Source organism: Heliangelus exortis, chromosome 3 (genome assembly GCF_036169615.1).
Source record: "Heliangelus exortis chromosome 3, bHelExo1.hap1, whole genome shotgun sequence".
In the NCBI taxonomy this organism is placed as follows: Eukaryota; Metazoa; Chordata; class Aves; order Apodiformes; family Trochilidae; genus Heliangelus; species Heliangelus exortis.
Window position 1 is genome coordinate 55,303,285 of NC_092424.1, and position 18,783 is coordinate 55,322,067.

The 18,783-nt window shown below is 36.3% G+C and overlaps 1 protein-coding gene across 8 annotated transcripts in view; it reads right to left on the bottom strand.

Moving 5' to 3' along the window:
* Positions 1-769: 769 nt before the first annotated feature.
* ADGRG6 (adhesion G protein-coupled receptor G6) overlaps positions 770-18,783 on the bottom strand; it is a 109,743-nt gene continuing 91,729 nt past the window's right edge. For 6 of the 8 annotated variants that reach the window (XM_071740725.1, XM_071740723.1, XM_071740721.1 and 3 more), the window contains 7 exons: positions 17,781-17,908; positions 16,184-16,452; positions 14,561-14,675; positions 13,204-13,487; positions 9,231-9,332; positions 6,711-6,863; positions 770-3,664 (listed from right to left, as the gene is read on the bottom strand). In XM_071740725.1, coding sequence (XP_071596826.1) covers positions 3,486-3,664; positions 6,711-6,863; positions 9,231-9,332; positions 13,204-13,487; positions 14,561-14,675; positions 16,184-16,452; positions 17,781-17,908 — 1,230 coding nt within the window. In that variant the 3' untranslated portion in view covers positions 770-3,485. Of the gene's footprint in view, positions 3,665-5,952; positions 6,000-6,710; positions 6,864-9,230; positions 9,333-13,203; positions 13,488-14,560; positions 14,676-16,183; positions 16,453-17,780; positions 17,909-18,783 lie in introns of all 8 variants that reach the window. The other 2 variants (XM_071740726.1, XM_071740724.1) reach the window with 2 other exon arrangements.

An 18,783-nucleotide genomic window follows, 5' to 3' on the forward strand; every position in this document is an offset into this window, starting at 1 on the left:
CACTGTTCAAGGCATAAAGCTCAAGGTTAGCATTCACTGTCCACAGATAGACATGGACAGACTGAGCACAGGCACACCAAACATTCTCATTAATAAATACCACTTATCACATGGGGTTGATTTTGATTGCTTTCTAAAAATATTACTTCTAAATCTTTTTATTCTCTGCATTTTCTGTGATGACTTAGATGCTGTCTAAAGTATGTCAAATCTGCTCCCCTGTATTTGTGTTCTGTAAAGGTGAATATTTAAAGGTAGGCCATTCGTGTGCTTGCCTTTAATGTTTATCTATTAGTGTGTATCAATCAAGTGATTGGCTGACTAAAATATTTCAACAGTGATCAAAGTATAATTACAAGTTAAACTGAGTTACTGATAATGAGGGACTACATTCAACTGTAAAGCAAAACATGAATAGAAATAACTCCTGAATTTTATATTGTTCATTTTTATTATTTTTAAAATATCATCCCAGCATATTGTCTGTTGCCTTGATTTTTCTTTATTTGACATGACTGCTACCACACAGTAAATTCAGGTAATTCACTGGATGTGCCACTAAGTAAGTCACAAAAAGGAAAAGCATATACTGCAAAATGTCTTCCCCTGATGAGACAGAGTTAGCCTTGCACATTTATTTGCAAAATTTTGGCTAGGCATGTACCTGTCTAACACACTTAATAAACATCAGATTACTTTCCAGAATTCCACCGAGTAATTTCTGCCATTAAACAGTAAAGAGGAAGAAAAAAAAAAATGCTTTCAACCATTCATTATTAAAAGACTTTAATTATTTGGAACACTAACATCAAGAACGTTGACTTGAAAATATTTCCTTCCACTTTAGTCCATCTTCAAACCTGTTATACTATATTCCACTGGCTAGTAATACAAATTACATGGACATATTTCCCTATACTTGTAAAAGACAGAACTACAGTAAATTGTTTCACAAGTAGTTTGGAAAAAACATATATAAGAAATTATTATTTCCCTCTTCTTCTATGGTAAAGCAGAAGCCTAGGTTTAAAGTAACAAGAACGGTCATTGTAGAGCTAAATATATTTGACATATTTAACCTCACAAATAAATAAATATATACAAGGGAGGTTACAGCATGTCAACTACAGAGTAGAAGCTTTCCATTGTAGAATTGAGAGCATTCAAGAGCACCTAACTGACATAGACAGTTCAAGATTACTACATGGTAGTAAAAAAGGAGAAAACAATCTTAAATCAGCAAAAATATAGGTAGCTGTACATTACACTGATAGTTAGGTTACAGCTCAGCGTCACTCAGGATACTGTGTTTGCTTTTTATTTATATTTTACTAATTTATTATGTTTTATTGATTCCTCATTTTTTCAGGAATGTTTGGCTTTCCTTCTCTTCACTTCCAAACACCTTAATCAGGTAGAAATCTCACAGTAAGCTGATATAGGAACACTATTATCTACAGTAGTTAAGCAAGTGGGACGATAAAATATATGTTCAGTAAATGCTTGTACATAATCTCTTCCTATATAATTTCCCTTATTAAAGACATTGGACAGCACTCATCCCTGTGAATAATTACATTTTAAGTGTATTGGGTTGACTTTCACTCATACCACCACATCAGTATTTGCAGTTAGGAGACTGAGGTTCGAGTCCGTGTAGCAACAGCAGTGTTTCTGTACGGAATTACTGCCAGGAGATCCTCCTCCTGCCAGGTGTTTGCAGCCTGGGAAAACTTGCCATTTGTGCAGTCACAGCATTAAATGATCTCTGCACTCAAAACTGTGTGCAAAGAGCAGAGAAAGGCACAAATCCACATCCCTAATCACTGAACATCCACCTGCTTGGCAGCTGAAAAATCTCACAGCACAACCTTCTGGTCACCTTCTGAATACAATTCATTAAATATCCGGATAGAAATATTTTGGTTTAAAAAAAAAAAAATGCCTTTTAAAAACAAAAATTTCCATTAGGAGACTTTCTCCACTGAAAACACTGTTTGACAATAATCTTTGTCAAACCAATGCTTTGGCTCGTGCTTTAAGCAACATGTGCAGTTACAAGTTTTACAAAACCTGTTGTGGGGAAAGCTGTGCTTCGTGAGGAGAGATGCACTTTTGGCAGTCGTGGCGGTGTGCCAGCGTGTCACACATTTACAAGAAAGCATTTTATGCCCTTGTTTCTTCTCTGCACACACACACAACTCTGTCGTTACGCACACAGAATAGCAATGCGAATTTCCCTAGTGTTGTCTAAACACTCTTTAAACTCTGTGCCTCCAACAACCTCAAACAAGTCAACCAACTCAGGGGGGGGGGGGGACAGGTAGTCAAGGGGTACTGATAATGTTACCTGCCCAGGAGGATGTTATTTATTTGTTACTGGTCAATGTATTCCAGGTGATTCTATTGTTGCAATGCTATCTGATGGAGGTGTCTATGCATATGGTGTATCTGAAGTACAGAGACTGACATAATGAAACCAGGGGCTTACAAAGTATTAATCTTGTATTTAAATAGTTAAACTTAAATTTTAGCACTGTTAATTGTTCTTAGATTGTTCATAGATTCCTCTGTCATAATTGCTGTGTGCATTACTATAAAAATATGTACAGAGATCTAGGTATATATCTATAAATCTAAATTTAGTTGATTGCCTTCTATTTGGTTTAGTGAAAAAAAGAACACTAAATATAGAATTGCAATGAGAGATGCCACCTTTCATATATATACCAATCAATAACTTGAAACATGATTTTGTGTAAAGTTAGATTTACCTGTGTGCCTGTTCTGCACAGATGCAAAGGATAGGTACAGCTGTCGGCTGTAAGTTACTAGAAACCTGCACGCCCTTTTCAGCCAGCACATCTATGGAATAAGTATGTACATGGATACAAAATAGCTTGATTTTACAGCACGAACTGGTCTGGAAAGCAAGATTCTCATAATTAAGTCTATTTGGTAAAAATTGGTTTAAAATAACCCTTAACACTGGTGTTAGGGTCTTATTCACTTATGAATAAAGAAAAGACAGCACTAGACAGTCAAGAAGCAAGAATCTAACAAGTCGTGTAGGGGAAAACCATATTCTTCAACAGAAAAAGACCATCAGCAAACGGTTCAATAAGAGCTTGTCTGTACTGACATGGCTGCTATTTTTTCCAGGACTCAAGACTTGCTTTTCTTTGGAGTATATAATTTAGAGACAGGGTTGTGGCCCTTCATTCTTAAAAAATATTTACACAGTATTACAGTTAGCTGTCCAGACATCATGTTGGCTGGCACACATGTAAAAACAGCTCAATTTCGTGTCTTTTTCCACAACAGTAAAAAGGTAGAGAAATTGGTCCTCAAGTGGATGCTGTTTAAAGGAGAACACTGTAAACTAGGAAAAAAATAACTAAACAGGTCATGTTGTATGACACCCAGTATTCTCAGTTCCAGGGAGACTTTTGTCTTGCTTTGGTTCAGAAAATTCAGAGGCCCAGTTAGAACTTTGTGCTGTGACTAAACGTGTCAGACATGATGATGTTTTTATAGAAGTTGTCAGAGTGAGGGTTGCAGTATCCCTTGACCTTGTCAATGACCTGGTGGACAGGGATGATTGATGTTTGTTCTCCATCCTCTTGGGCAAATTTTGAAGATGGCTTGTCAAGCAAAACACTCTCTAAGAAGAGGAAAAAAGCAAAAAGAAGTTAGGGCTTTTTAGCTAACTCATAGTTTAAGAGGTGAGTTACTCCCACATAGATACGCCTTCAGTAGCCACTGCTGCTGAATGAAAATGCTGCCCTGAAAGTCAGCAGACAACTTTTTGGCTTGGCATTGCTGCTTCTAAATTATTTTCAGATGCTTGGTTTTGTGGTCAGACCTCTCAGATTCCTCTTGAAACTATCAGCCTGCTATTTTACTAGTCACTATTTAAAGTGCAGCTGACTCCTGTGACCCTTCAGTAAAGGAATTTACTGATGATGCTTTGAATCTTACAAGTTAAAAACATTTCGATAGCACTGGAAAAGTGTTGACCTCCATAATGTCTGTTACATGATATCTTCGTACAAGAAAGTAGTGGGAATTGACAGCAAATGGAATTAATTATTTCAACAGTGGAGGTTTGAGGTATGCATTGAAATAATATATTCTGTGCAGAATTCAGCAGATGACTTGCATCTTAAATCGGGTAGCCGGAGACAAAACTGGCCTAACATTTGTGCTTGCCTAACATTACTTTGTCTTTTCCAATAATATTTTCAGGTACAGCCTGAACAGCTGTGGGAAGGAAAAAATGCAGAAAACTGGCAACCCCCTTGCTATAAGCCAAGGGTGGAGCTGAAGAGAAAAAAGGAGCAAGGAAGCCCCAGACAGACTGTGAAAGTCTGCCTCAGCAGCTAAGAGCACTGCTGTTCAGAGAACGGTCAGTAGGTAGAGCTCATGTAGTGAGCAATGACAAAGAGACAGCCCGTATTTCATTTTCTCAAACACATTGTCCTAATGAGTTTCCTTATCTTTTCCACTGTAGTGAATAAAACTGGAATTCTTTTAAAGCAGGTGAGGTCTGGCCCATTGCAAGCTGACAGTAAGATGGAGTATCCTGTGAAGCGATGTTTTATACAAGTCACATTTTTCATGGCTGTTTACATGGTCATGGTGAAATCCCCTTCAAAAGTTCCTTGGGTAAAGAATCACTTACGGAATGTTCATATTATTTAAACTATGCTTTCATTCAAAACTTGTTTCCTTTAGAAATAAAGCATTAATTAAAATAAAAAGTAGCCCACCCCTGCAGAGCCATGATACCAAGCCATAAAAGAGTACGAAGTGTTGCATGAAAGAGAAATGGATTGCAGAGTGAGAAATCAAAACAGCTGTATTCATGAAAATAGAAGCAGGCGTGTTCAGGCATATCAGAATGATTTTTTCAGAGCACGCAAGAATGTCCATGAATTGCAGCAAATAAATCCATGTCCAATAGCAAAGTACTGGGTACTGTGTGCCTTTCAAATGTATGCATCCATTAGCAAATGTACTATATTTTCAAGTTTTCCTACACATTATTACATCTACAGTATATTATTATAACTTTATTACAAAGATGAAAAGTTAATTCTTAGTCTTGAGGGAAGGTTTTTGTAATACCTTGCAAATATGTATGCTTTATTCAACAAGGCATCCTTACATTATTAAATACCAGCTATTTTCTCATTAAATTTGCATGCACAGGAATCATGTAAATACTCTGAAGCCAGTGGGGCTCTTTTTTTTTTCAGCTTATTGGTTATCTTATCTTATTGGTTATCATCTTATCTTATTCAATGCAGAAATAATCTTAACTTCTAAGTAAGTCATCTTATATATGGTATTTAAGTACTATCTATCTACAAGAAATTTTTGAGGTTTTTTGCCTATCCAGTAGGGTCCCCCAGTATTCATGTCCCAATCAGTACACTCTACATTCATCCAGCAGTCCCCAGTACAGCTTTCCTGTGACTGGACATGAAAAAACAATGGCTAGAGACTAATTGCATAATGGCCATAAGCCAAATAAAAATGCAGTGTCTTAAAATTCCCATAATAACTTTTTTTAAAAAAAAAAAAAAAAATTAAAATCTAGGACTCAAACAGATTGGTTTTGCTTTTTAATGCATGCTTTATGTACGGGTGTTCCAACCTAATCTCCTTTCCCCAGACAACTGTACACAGTCATTATTAATGTCAGGACATGTTCTGTTTTCTAAAAAGGTAACTTCCAAATGCATCAAGCCCCATGCAGAGTGTAGGCACCCCCATTTTGCAGCACACTTATCCTGTGATTCAGCATCAATTGCGCAAGATGTAATAGCAAGGAAGCAGCAGCATTTCTGATTAGTCAAGTCCTTTGTGTCAGGGAGGACATCATGCAAGTGGTGTCCCTCCACCCTGTTCAAACCATGCATTCACCAAAAGCAGTTCTCACTTTACCTGTAATGCTCCACCACTGATGAAGAAAGGGCCTTAGAAGACATTATCTATACCACAAACACATGAATGCTTGTGTCAGTTTCAGGGAGCACACGATAACCATATTAACAAGAGCTGCCAAGACATGCAGCTATTACATTATTTGTCTGCTATTTAGCTAAGACATCAAACTGAGAAGTGTAGCTGTACTAAATATCAGAATTTTAATAATATTTCAACATAAGATATGCCAGTATTAACAAATCTAACAGTAGCAAAAATTCCTTTGAAGTATCACCATGAAACGTGTATTTTCAGAAATGAAAGCATGTATTAAATGCTTTAAAAATGCAAGTGAACCAACTGTGGACTTGGGTCGGAATACTAGATTCCTATTTCCAGCTATGTTGGTAGCTTTCATGTTACCTTTGACAATGAATGACATTTCCCCGTGCTTTGTTTACTCTGTGTTTATAATGTGATAATAAAATTTACCTTCTTTTAGCCAAAGAAATTAAAATTCTACAAAAAGGTAAGGTTTGCTTTTGTTAGTCCTACTTTGTTTAGTATAGGAACATACCTAGATCAGAATTATATATTGGCTGTACTGTATATTATGTTATGACTCTTAATAAAGAGTAACACATACTTTAAAAATACTGAAACTATATAAATTGGTGATTTTTTATCACATTATGGTCTGGGTAGAAATCCCTACAGTACCTTTAATGTGAAACTACTTATTTACACATGCCCTATGTTACAGCACAAGAACTCACCTGTATGACTGTTTCGTTTGCAATATGTATTTGTTGTTGATTTTGATTTGGATGTCAAGTAGGTTGAATTAGAGCCGATGGAACTAGAGGATAAGGATTTCCCAAGATTATCAGAACTCTTCTTTATAATATTGGTTGCTGTTTTGCTCCAATCTAAAAATGATTGAAAAGTTTTACATAAATGATTACCATAGGTATTTATTGCCTAATTTACTCAATTATGAACATCTCAAGTATCAGATGCATTTCTTAATGTTGTTTATAACAAACTATCCTTTTCCCATCAAGTAGTCTCTTTGTTCTTAACAAACACAAATGTTATTCCAACTTGATTTACTTTGCTGTTTACCACAGTAGTTGAAATTGGTGGCTCTAACTAATAGTCACTTGGCTGGCTGTCAGAACTGCAAGATCTGGCTTTGTATGAGAGAAAAGAAGATCTGTAGCAATATAAGGATGCTGAAACTTCATCAACTGAACAGAGAAATCCAAAGGGATAGATAGGAAAGGGATGGATGGGTGTATTTACAGAGGTCTTACAGTGTGAGGGCTTCATCTGCTGAGGTATATACTATGTAGAAGTGGATTTGAACATTTTTGGTGAACTGTTAATAACAATGAATAATAATGGTTATTCAGTAGTTCACATTGAAGAGTTTTGTTCAAACCATTAACACAATAGGCTCTTTCTTATACTGGAGCAATTTCCAAAATTAAATGAAATAACTCATACCAATATACTTATTAAAGAAAAGTGACAGTGAAAAGCTCATCACAAGTGTGCCAGTATGACTAGAATAAATACACTTAACTACTCCTGTATTGTATACTTGCAGATAAGTATAGGTAGTTTAATACTCTGCTCTTGTTGCTGTTACTGTCTTGCAATGAAATTCACAAAATGGACACAAGTCCAAATCACATGGGCCACTTTAGCCTTGGTTTAAATCAAGGCAAATATTTTATACTAAATTATTACTACAGGGTATAGGTTGCTATTTCTCTCATCTATCTATGGCAGTGTTGCAAGGCTTTGGCTTATTTGTTTCTTTGCTTTATCATAGCATGTCCTAAAGTACATTGCACTTGGACAGGTATACAAGTTCACATATGGCTCACATTTCACTGTTTTGCCTAAAAACTGTGCCAGGCTCATAGAGAACAAAACCAGCCAGTGGTGATGGACTGGTTAATGCTAGGCATAATGGTAGTACATTAACTATACCACTGAAGTACTCATATCCTCCAGCTTATTGATTCCATCATGCCCACAAGCTGCCCAACAGCAGCATCAAACTCTGGAAATAATTTGATCCATCTGTGTTTTCCAGTTCATGAGCTACAGCATGAACCACATGGAAACTTAACATATGAAACAATCGGGATGCCTGATCTGAATGAATATAATTTTCTTAATGGGTATTAACCCTTTGAAGTCACAAATCAGTTTTTCTTGCTGCAAAGTGAAAGCATATACAGTGTATGGTAAGAATGCATTCCCTAAGCAAAACAGAGTAAGACAAAGCAAGTCTTGATGGCAAAATAGCTATTTAAAACCTCAAAACTAACTTTGGATGCCAAGAGAGAAAGGACATGAGAGTAGAGGGTATTCAGAGCACTGATATTATCTGGGATACAGTAGCTTACTTACTAGGCAATGAGCTTATGCCACCTGAGATCAACTAGATTTTAACCCTGGTCATTGAGCAAGAATCATATGAACAAGGATGATGTGGTCCAAAATAATGACATCAGACAGCAATGCAAGATGCAGTTGCCTAAACACAGGAGTCTAATGCCATCCCAGGTAGCCAGAGGTGCATCAGACCACAAGCACAATGGTTCAAGCGTTGCACTGACAGTGTCCAGATCAACTGCTCTCCTTTTTATCTGAATCACAGATAAAGATCAGTTTCAATTCTGGAATGCACTCAGGCTTCTGCTAAAGGAATTTTCTATTCCTGTTTTTGAGTCTGTAATGGTCTCTCTGAATTATACAGTGAAGGACAGAACAGTTTGAAAAGGCAAAGATAAAAACAAAAGACATCAGAGTATGTCTATCTGCCTTGTAAGGAACTGCTTCTACATTAACCTAACAGTCCACATCATGCTGTACTGTAGAAGAAAAGGATTAAAACCAGCTTTTGAGTGAAAAAGTTGAATCTCTGGATCTTTATATATATATATATATATGTTTTTATATATATATATATATATATATTATTATTATTATTTTTTTAGTTTTTGTAGGCTCCAAAAAGTCTTCCAAAACTATGCTTATAAGTTTACCAGCTGCCTTCAATGGAAAACTGAAAGAGAAGACTTGAGAGTTTTCATTAAGTGATATTTCAAAAGTCCCTTGGCAGTAGTTAGTACTGAAGTGACATACTATGATTAGTCTTAGTTTTCCACATCTCTGACTTACATTGTAGTAGATGAAAAATAACATAGCAAGCTGTTCACCTGGACTTTTAGGGAGCACTGAAGCATCTAAGGAGGGGAGCTGTGAATTGCTATTACCTGAATTGTCTGCCAGCCGGAATCTGCCACAGCAGAGGTGTCTCCTCCACTGCTTCTGCACATTTTCTTTCATAGCACAGTGGAATACAAATATAAATAAACCTGCAAAAGAGCAAATAAAGAGCAAATGAAACATGCACGCATAAATGGACAGATAGATTAACTAAAATCTGCTAACAAAAGACTATGAAGTACAAGAGAAAGAAAATAATCTTCAAGTTTTCTTATTGTCATCTACACCTCATTTAAGAGCTATGGGCATTAATTAAAGCTTTCCCATCTCTAGCTGCTATATAAGTGCTTGGGATATTAGAAGAGAGAGACTAGGACCTCTTTTATTGACACTGTTGATTTAAATCCAACTCATTGGGTAACTTTTTTTTTTTTTTGAGGTAATATAAGTTTGCAAATACAATTTTTTTTTTTAGAGGTAAATAAGAGGTTTTGTCTTTGAATCAAATGAATATTTTACAACAACAAGAACTAGAATGCAAAGTAAATACAGACACTATTATATTAGCCAGTTGATATTTTATGTCCTTCTGTTCCCTATCTGCAGAACTGAGGGCTTTACTCTTAAAAGCAGAAGTCTTGTACCTGGCACTAGAGACTGCCCTGAAAATAACACCCTTGGATGTATGTGCATCACATGCAGTTACTTGAAATGATTGGGCAAATAGTAAGGACATGTTTAAAAGTAATAATTAGGTGTCCAACTACTTCTGAAGAAAATTATCTGGTTTGTGCATGCAATTGCAACAAATGTGTCTAAGAAGGTTTTTGTAGAGTTCATATTTCTCATGCAATTGTATAGTATTTATTTTCAAGACGGAAAATAATCATCTACCATGTGGTAAATACGGTCTTAACTGGGTGTATGGTATGATTTCATGATTCTACAGAGATACTTTGGAGCTAAATATAGAAGTTGGAAATCTCATATGCTCCTGGCACTTCCCAGGCAGGCACTGGCTGTGGAATCTTCCATCATTCTCTGGCCTGGCATGTTCTTGTTTTACTTACTCACTGGGAGAGAGCCAACCTTGGGCTGAACACCTGATGGCAAAATATTATTGCTAAATCCCTCATGAGTTTACCTTAAATGCTATATAATGTGGGCAAACAGGGTTAAATGCCACCCTCTAAGACTGTTCCTTTATGATCATCATGAATAGCTATGTATACTGGTGCTTACTTGGTTTCAGCTGGTAGAATATGATGCCAGAGTATAGCTTGAAAAAAAACCTGCTCTGAAAAAAACCCTAAAACTATCCTCTCTCCTCCGAAGTGTTGAGGTCTTAATTTGCATGAATGGTTTTCATTGAACTGAACTTGCGTTTGCTTTTTGCTATCAGGCCAGGCTGTGACCTCTGAAATTATTTAACTTTAGGTACAGCCAAAACACATTTTTTTGCAAATTATTCAAGAGCTGATGGGAAAAGAAAGGGGAAACACAATTTAAGGAAGATAAGCATACCTTAATGCAATCTCTCTTGAACTGAGGCTACTGTTTGTGTTTTGTATAATATTTCCATGTGTGATATGTTTTAAGCACAGGGTAATTACAGTGCAGTCGCTAGGAGCTCTTACAGGCTCGGAGTTGGGCAGTTGTTTATGGCCCAAATTATTCCTTAGGTTTTCTGTATACAGCTACAAACTTACTAAATTGGTTCTTACTTAAGTTGTGGTGAATGTCTAGAACATTCTGAATGTTTAAAAAGAAAATGTGTATGTCTGTAGTAATACAAAATGAATATACTGCCTTAAATACTTTGCCTTTGCCCTGTCTGGGCTTGGTCTCTGAATTTTTTTCTCTGTATTTCCTTATTCATTAAGTTTACAATGTGCTTTAGTAATACAGCTTCGGTTTGTTTCCCAGAGTCAAATCAGACCCTAGGCTTGGCTCTAGCTTGGCTCTGACTTGAAAGTATTTGGCTTGCCCAGGCATATATATAAAATATGCAGCCAAAAAAGAGATGTTCCCAGATTTTTTACTGTGAGCATCAAAGAGAGAAGTATAATTTCATATGTATGAAATAGCAAAGTACAACATCACCAATAGTTGCTGCAATTCACTTTTTCACTGTCAGTGTACAGAACATTAAGTTGGTGGAGGCTGTTGGTATAACTTAAAACACTAGTGCAGCTTGCAAAACTTGTGAGAGAGAAGAAATATTTACTGAGGTCTCAACACTGATGAAAAACTTGCCATACTGAACTGTTTTTTATAGCTAGGAAATGCTTCTTGATACAAATCCTAATTTTTTCTTTGCTTCATTTCATCCCCTTTACCACTACATGTGCACAACACAAGTTGTCTGTGATTTCCTCTTTATTGTTTCTTTAGCTTTGCCTATCTCTTTGTGACACAGCAATAAGCATTTTCAGACACTGTTATCTTCCTATGCATCATATGACAGACCTAAACACATACTGTGCCATCTTTGCTACCACAATCCATAAAAAACACATCACTCTTCTTTGTGCATTTACTCCTCGGGTTTTTTGGTTTCATCTTTTGACTTAACTGCCTTCCAAATTAATTTTCCATTGAACAATGCTATTACCCCACAGAGACCTAAGTAGCAGTGGTCAACCTTGTGTGCACTCTGGAGATACAAATTTAATTGATTGCACTGGAAATTCTGGTTACAGGGAACTCGTTGAATTTAGATGCTTTTAATCTCTCTAGCCTCTTCTGAATTTCTAACATGGATCCATTACAGCAAATACTTCTTTATGCTGCTAGGGGAGTATCAGAATCTGTCCTTTGGAAAAAACATTTTTAGTAAAAACTGCATCCAAAAAATTTTGCCATTTTGCCTAGCATATTAGGTTGAAACTGTACCAAACCAAAACCCACAAAATTGTTCTCTTTCCATGAAAGCTCAATAAATCTTTTAGCACAGTAAGTATGTCTCATCTGTAAGAGATAAAATCCACACAGAACAACATTAAATAGTTTTTCCATAAAGGGAAGGTATTTTGCTTACCCCAAGAAAATTTATATTCTATTTCAATATTTCTGTAGCACAACATGCACTTCAAATGACATTCTTTTTTTTGTTTTGTTTTGGTTTGGGGGTTTTTTTTGATTTTTGTTTGCTTTTTTTATTTGTTTTTTGTTTGTTTCTTGGGTTTTTTTTTTGTTTTGGTTTTTTTTTGGCAAATTTATTTTTTATCTTAATATGTGTGTGGTATAGCACATGGCTCTCCACCGACATTCCTAGGTTTTTCTTTTTATTAAGTTTTCATGTGTTTTTTAATAATGCTTAGGGCAAGTGGAGTTGAAGATTCTTATGTTGTTTGGTACATACACAAATTTCAGTTCTGAGCTGAAATACTTCTAAATATCAGGTATTTACTTCTGCATACGCCTGTAACCCATCAATTACAATTTATAACATTTTTCAGAAGGATGAACTACACTGGAAAAGTAAAATACTCACAACTTATGTAAATGAAAGAAAAATAAGCTGGCTACAACAGCCTCTTGATTTTTCTCAAAGAACCAGAGAATATCCCATATCTCTGTGCTATCTTTCTGCACTGAAGTAGGACTAAATTTTGTTTTATGACTTTCTTATGCCTTAGTAATATAGTTACGAGCTTTACAAATTCCCTATAGGAATAAATAAATAAATAAATTTCCTATTTTTATTATAATCAAGGAAAGGAGATTTTGAAGGCCATGCAGCATCTATTTCAACAGAGATTGCTGCAGACTGTTAGGAATATATAATATTCTTGAAAGTACTTTTTTTTCTTGAAAGCATTTTCTTGAAAGTACGTTGAAACAAATTAATTTAACTAAGAAAATCACCCCATGTGTAGTTGGTATCATTATTTCATATAAATGGAAATGAGTGAAGTTTTAGTACCAAGGAAATTTTCAGAGAGCTTGGATCTGACTTAGTAAAATCATTAGATATGATATGTCCTTGAACAGCAACAGAACAGAAATTCAGCTTACCTTGAAGTGAATTGAAAATGGAGAAGAGGTACAGGAAAGGAAGAGTTAAGGGACCCCAGGCAAAAAAGGCAAAGCCCCACGTCATGCCCAGGAGGAAGGTAAGGCTGACCACGCTACGGAGGTTCCTCAAGATCTCTTCCTTCACACTCCTGTTAGTTCTTTTCCCATTCCTCCCACAGATCTGCACCATCACCACAATAAACATGGCAACATTCATCAGAAACATGATTCCAAAGTAGCCGGCACAAGTCACATAAAAGACAACTTCGTTCTTGATCCAGCAGCTGCAAAAAAAGCCCCCAAAATATGATCATTTTTAGACAAAGCAAGCTATTCTCCAATTATTAATATGACTACAAGGAAAATCAGTCCATATCTAATTCCACTGATGTAAGGCTACACTTTCAAATGAAACCTTTGTCCATTTTCTGCTTGTAAATAGGATAAAGCCCAGTGGCATCTTAAGTGTGATTATGGCACGTAGTAGTATCACATCAGAAATCTGAAGATTGTACCACATTTTAGTTTAAAAAGGAAATATGACCTCAGATACCAGTTGTGGGAACTGAAATCCCAACAAGGAAAGTTTAGACTCGTTATGAGTAGCTTCACTGCATTTGTCCCTGTGAAGCATGAGATGCTCTTGTTACAGAATAGGCAAACCTGAATCTTCAGTGACAAGATCTCTGGTTTCTGCCCCTTGAGCTCAAGGAGAACTCATAAATCCATAAACTCATAAAGCTCTGGGAAAGAAGCAGACTGGGCAGTCCTTTGAAGTATCCATTTAAAGAACAGCCATGTGGGAGATCTGGCTTATTCCTCTACCAGAAAATGGCTGGAATGCTTAACATGATACTTTAAGAAAATTACAGAATGACATTTTATTTATTATGACCAAACTTTCCCAGGCAAGGAACAGAAAATGAAGTAACAAAGTCACATAAACATTTTGGCATTTGGAGATTTATATCTGGATATCAAGAGAAGAACATAGAATCCTAATGAACTACACTGACAAAAGCTGGTTTATTTACAAAGGAAAGTTTTTTTACATTACTTCTCTCCTTGCTCTTACCTTGAAGATATTGCTTCCATTTAAGATAAACCAAAACAGGTATTTTCATTTTACTTTCATGACAAAAATTATTGTTTTTCTTACAAGAGGAGTGCTTGTATGTGGCATAGGGTAACGCAGATTTCGCTACAATTTTTCTTACAGCCTTCTGAACACTTCAAATAATTTAGGAAACTGTTCGGCCTTTTTAATGCACCACTAATTTTTCCATAGCAATCTGACCAATGATATTTTTTTCATCCTGTAAATGCTAAATTGTAAAAGATTAGAAGAAATACTCACAAGTCGTCTCCTCCTTGCCCGTTAGCATCTTTGCCATATAACTCTTTGCCATAAATATGACTTGCCTTTGTATTAGCACTTGCTAAAATAATGGCTATCACCAGAGCTGGCAAACCTGTAACACAAGAAAACTTGTAGTTTGCTGTCAAATCTCCTAAACCTTCAAAATTATCAGGAAAAGCTGGATTACTGATGTCTCCATCCCTATTACTTTGGTACAGAGTATCCCGAGTTCTATGTCAGAAAACTGGACAGAGAAGGAAACAATTATTCAAACAGTACAAATGTATAAAACTTTCAGAGTCCTCAGTGGGCATTAATGAATAAACCTCATAATGTTCTGTAGGGTAGAAAATGTTATTTGAGTATTTGATACAGAAACTAAAGTAGAACAACCTCCCATAGTTACTCAAAGTTAAATTTGCAGCTGCACAGAGTCTCATAATAAAGTGAGACGATTAGAAAACTATTACAAAAATGAAATCTAATGATACTGAGGGTTTTTTTGAGAGATTTTTTTGTTTTGTTTTGTTTTTCAGATATGCGAATGCCATTTAAGTTAGGCTGAGAAACAAGGGAACTTGAACTTCAGGCTGTAATTTTTCCACTACTTCTCTCAACTGCTAAAGTCTCCTATTTTCACAATGTTGTATAAAATTTATGTAAAAAAAAAAAGAAAGCAAATTATGTATTTATAATAATAAAGTAAACGGAATATTTTCTGAAGTTAAAAGGCAACTGCAAGGAAGAGACCTCTGTGCAAAGAGGTGCAGCTCACACAAAAGAAACGTACATTTCCTGACATGCCTTATTTACATGTCTTATCCTTGCTATGGCAAAACAGAATCAAAGGGGAAGAGGTTAATTTGCTTTTCCGACCACTCATTCCTTGTCCCCTGCTGACGTTGCCAAAGAGGATGCTAGTTGCCAATGGAAAGACATCAATTATCAGCTGGACTGAGGTCAGTGATCTAGCCATGAGGTTAATGATTTTGTATTGTGTTGTATTATTTCAAACACAATATGTGCATTCAGGCAGAAGTCACAGATTCCTGATATAGGAAAAAAAAAAAAAAAGGAAGAAAAGAATAAACTCCTTGCTGCCTGAGCCTTGCAGTTATTTTTCAGTATTACATTTTCCATTTCAGTCCTGCAGTGTGCACTGCTTAGGGCAGGCAGGAACTCTGTAGTTTAAACACTGTGCTGAAGCTCAGGAAATTTTGGTTGTTTTTGATTCCGCTGTAGGCTTTGTACTTGTTGGCAAGAAGCTTTACAGTGGACTGGAAGCTTTTTGAAAGTCAGTGCAAAAGAACCCCATGGGCCTTGCAGTAACTGCAAGAGTTTTCACTACGTGTCATGGTTCTCCACCTCTGATATGGCACTATCTTTTCTCCTCTCCCATTCTGGTCTCTCTGGAAAGTAAGACCAGTTCATCTGGTCTCTGCTCCTCCTTGGGCTGTTAGCTGCTCCGGTGGTTTTGCACTGAATTTTTTTTGGAAACTGGTGACAGAGAGGGCTGGGTGCATGCCAGCACTGCCTCGAGGTGCAGGGAAGGAAACAAAGCTTTTATCTAGCATCATTTAAAAATGCATGCTATATAGATACTGCACCTACTGAACTCACCCCAGCCAATGATGCAAAACTTCAGTATGTATCGCCGTATATAGGTGTTGAACACTTTCACTAGAGCAATGTACATGTGAACAGCTTCTAGTCCCATCCATGTGAAGGTGGCCAGAAGAAAAAAGTGCAAAAGAGCAGCCACAGCTATGCAGAGGCCATCTATGTCAAATGATGCAATCCAGCCATCAAGCAAGAAGATCAGGTTGAGAAAGAGAAGGGCTGTGCTCAAATTCATCAGAATTTTGGATGGATAATCTCTTCGTAACTTCCTGATGAGAGAAACACAGGTGCATATGATTAGTTTGCTTCAGTCACCCAAATTGGCTATGGCAGCTGGATTTACAAGTTTACAAAGTAAATAAAAGCTCAGGGATCTCCTCACAGCCATAAGCTTTTGTGGCAGTAATGCACAGTGATGTGTAGTTATGTGTGAGATCACTGAAGGCTTCTGTTGCATGTGGTGGGAGAAAGCCAGCACTTCTTCGGGCTATTGAGAAGCTAATTAACTGTCACAACATTTCTAGTAACTGATTTATTATTTAAAACATTTCAAATTAGATCTAATACAATGTAGTTTGTACTTTAAATGAAAATTGAAGAAAATTAAGAGACAACTTTCAAAACATATCTTGGCCTGGAGCTGATCTCTTCTAGTTTTATGTGTTCAACTGCTTAATTTTTAACTGTTAAATTGCTGTCCTGTGCTTGCTGTTGTTTTCTAATGAGTTTTTCTTGTGTGTATGTGCTGATTGTTTTAATAGGATCTTAGGAAGACTGAAGATAAAGTAATTTTTTTTTTTTTTTTAACTGATACACATTGAAATGCATAAACTGAGGGGAAAGACAACAACTTCTGCCATCTTCTACCAGAACACTGTAGCATAGGTAATCCAATAGGAATGCAATCATGAGATATTTAGAACTCAAACCCCTGCTTTCGCCTGCCTCCCCCCTTCCCTAAACTACCCTTTAGCAGCTACTCTGTCTTGTCCTGGTGCAGGCAGAATGGCTCCTTTGTGTCAATATGACTTCATTTTCTCATTTAACTGTTCTCAGAACTGTACCAGTTCAAAACTTTTACATTCCCTTCACCCACTGTTCAGTGCGACTTCTTTTAAACTGTTTAACACTTCAAGATTTATCTTCATATTACTTCTATCCCCACTTCTTTCTGAAGGGCTCTAGATTGTAATTGTTCTACTTGGAAATTCCTCTTCTTATACTTAGGACTTGTTATGCTCACACAAGCAAGTTTTTGTTTTTACAGAAAGCCTAGTTAAGAATTGAAAAAATAATACATCTGCAGAATCTAAAAGAGACTGTAGTCCTAAAAGAGAAAATTTTGAGGCATGTTTCCTGCCCAAACTGAGCAGCACAACACATTCAAAACAGAAGGAAAATACTCTGAACTTATGCCCCTTGAAAAATACGTCCACTTACAACATTGTGACCATGATTTTACAAGTTTTTTAACATAGTCTCCCTTTCTAGACAAATAAACCACACCACCCATATAACAAATTTATTTTATCCATCATATATGAGTTTGTTGTGCTTTTTAAAAGCTGTTGTGCTTTTTCACAGAAATAATACTTACTCAAATGCAATATATGTCAGGAGAGTTGCAGCTGAGAATATAGCAGATATCCCACAGCCTATGTAAGTGATAAAGGTGAGAACCTTGGTATTCTGTGGGTCTATTTGCGTAACTGTTCTCTGAAGGTCCTACATGAGAGAGGAGGAAGAGGCATCAGTTATATCTAACACCTTCCCCATGAACACGACACCTGTTTTGGTAATCAGTCAAAAGCACTTTAGCAATAATGCTGTAACCCTGTCATTAGGGTTCATATTAACTGAATGTACTTAGTCTATAATCATTACACCTCTCACTTCCTTACCATAGCTCTTGAAAACATTGAGTTTTAAATACTAAAACAGCTGGTATCAGGAGGCAGACAGAGCCTGATGCTGATCCTTATAATTCAGTACCAGAAATTCAGAAATTCAAGTGGCCTTCACTTGAAAAATCTAACCTTCTCAAATTTTTTGATTCCATTGCTTATAGAAAATTCTCTTTCAGAAAATGGAAGATTTTAGAAAATTTGATTTACAAGTATTCCTAATGAAATGTGCACCATCCTGGGGAGTTTCTGACATCTTGTTATTGAAATCCTGTAAGAGTCAATGTAGCTAATCATCTGCAGGTGAAGCCAAAGTTAAGATACTGCTTTTTGGGCATATGGAGTGTTTAGACATACAAACTACAATTATAAATAGAATTGGACAGAAAAATAGTCACAAAGACAAAATTTTAAAACCCCCATGGAAATTAAGCAGGAACATTTTGAGGATTCATTTTCCAGTTTTCTGTCCAGCTGTAATTGCCACAAAGTACCATCTGAGAACTGCCAATGTTGCTTCCTTATTTTACGGACAAGAAAAAAAAAAAGATTCATAGCACTGTGGCATAAATGTGTGCAAATACTAACATATAATGGTGTCCATTCTACAGTCAGCCTAACTTTTGTCCCCAGCAAAACTATTTAGCAAAAGAAACAAATGCAAAAAAATGCTACAAAACTCGTTCTTCGTAGAAA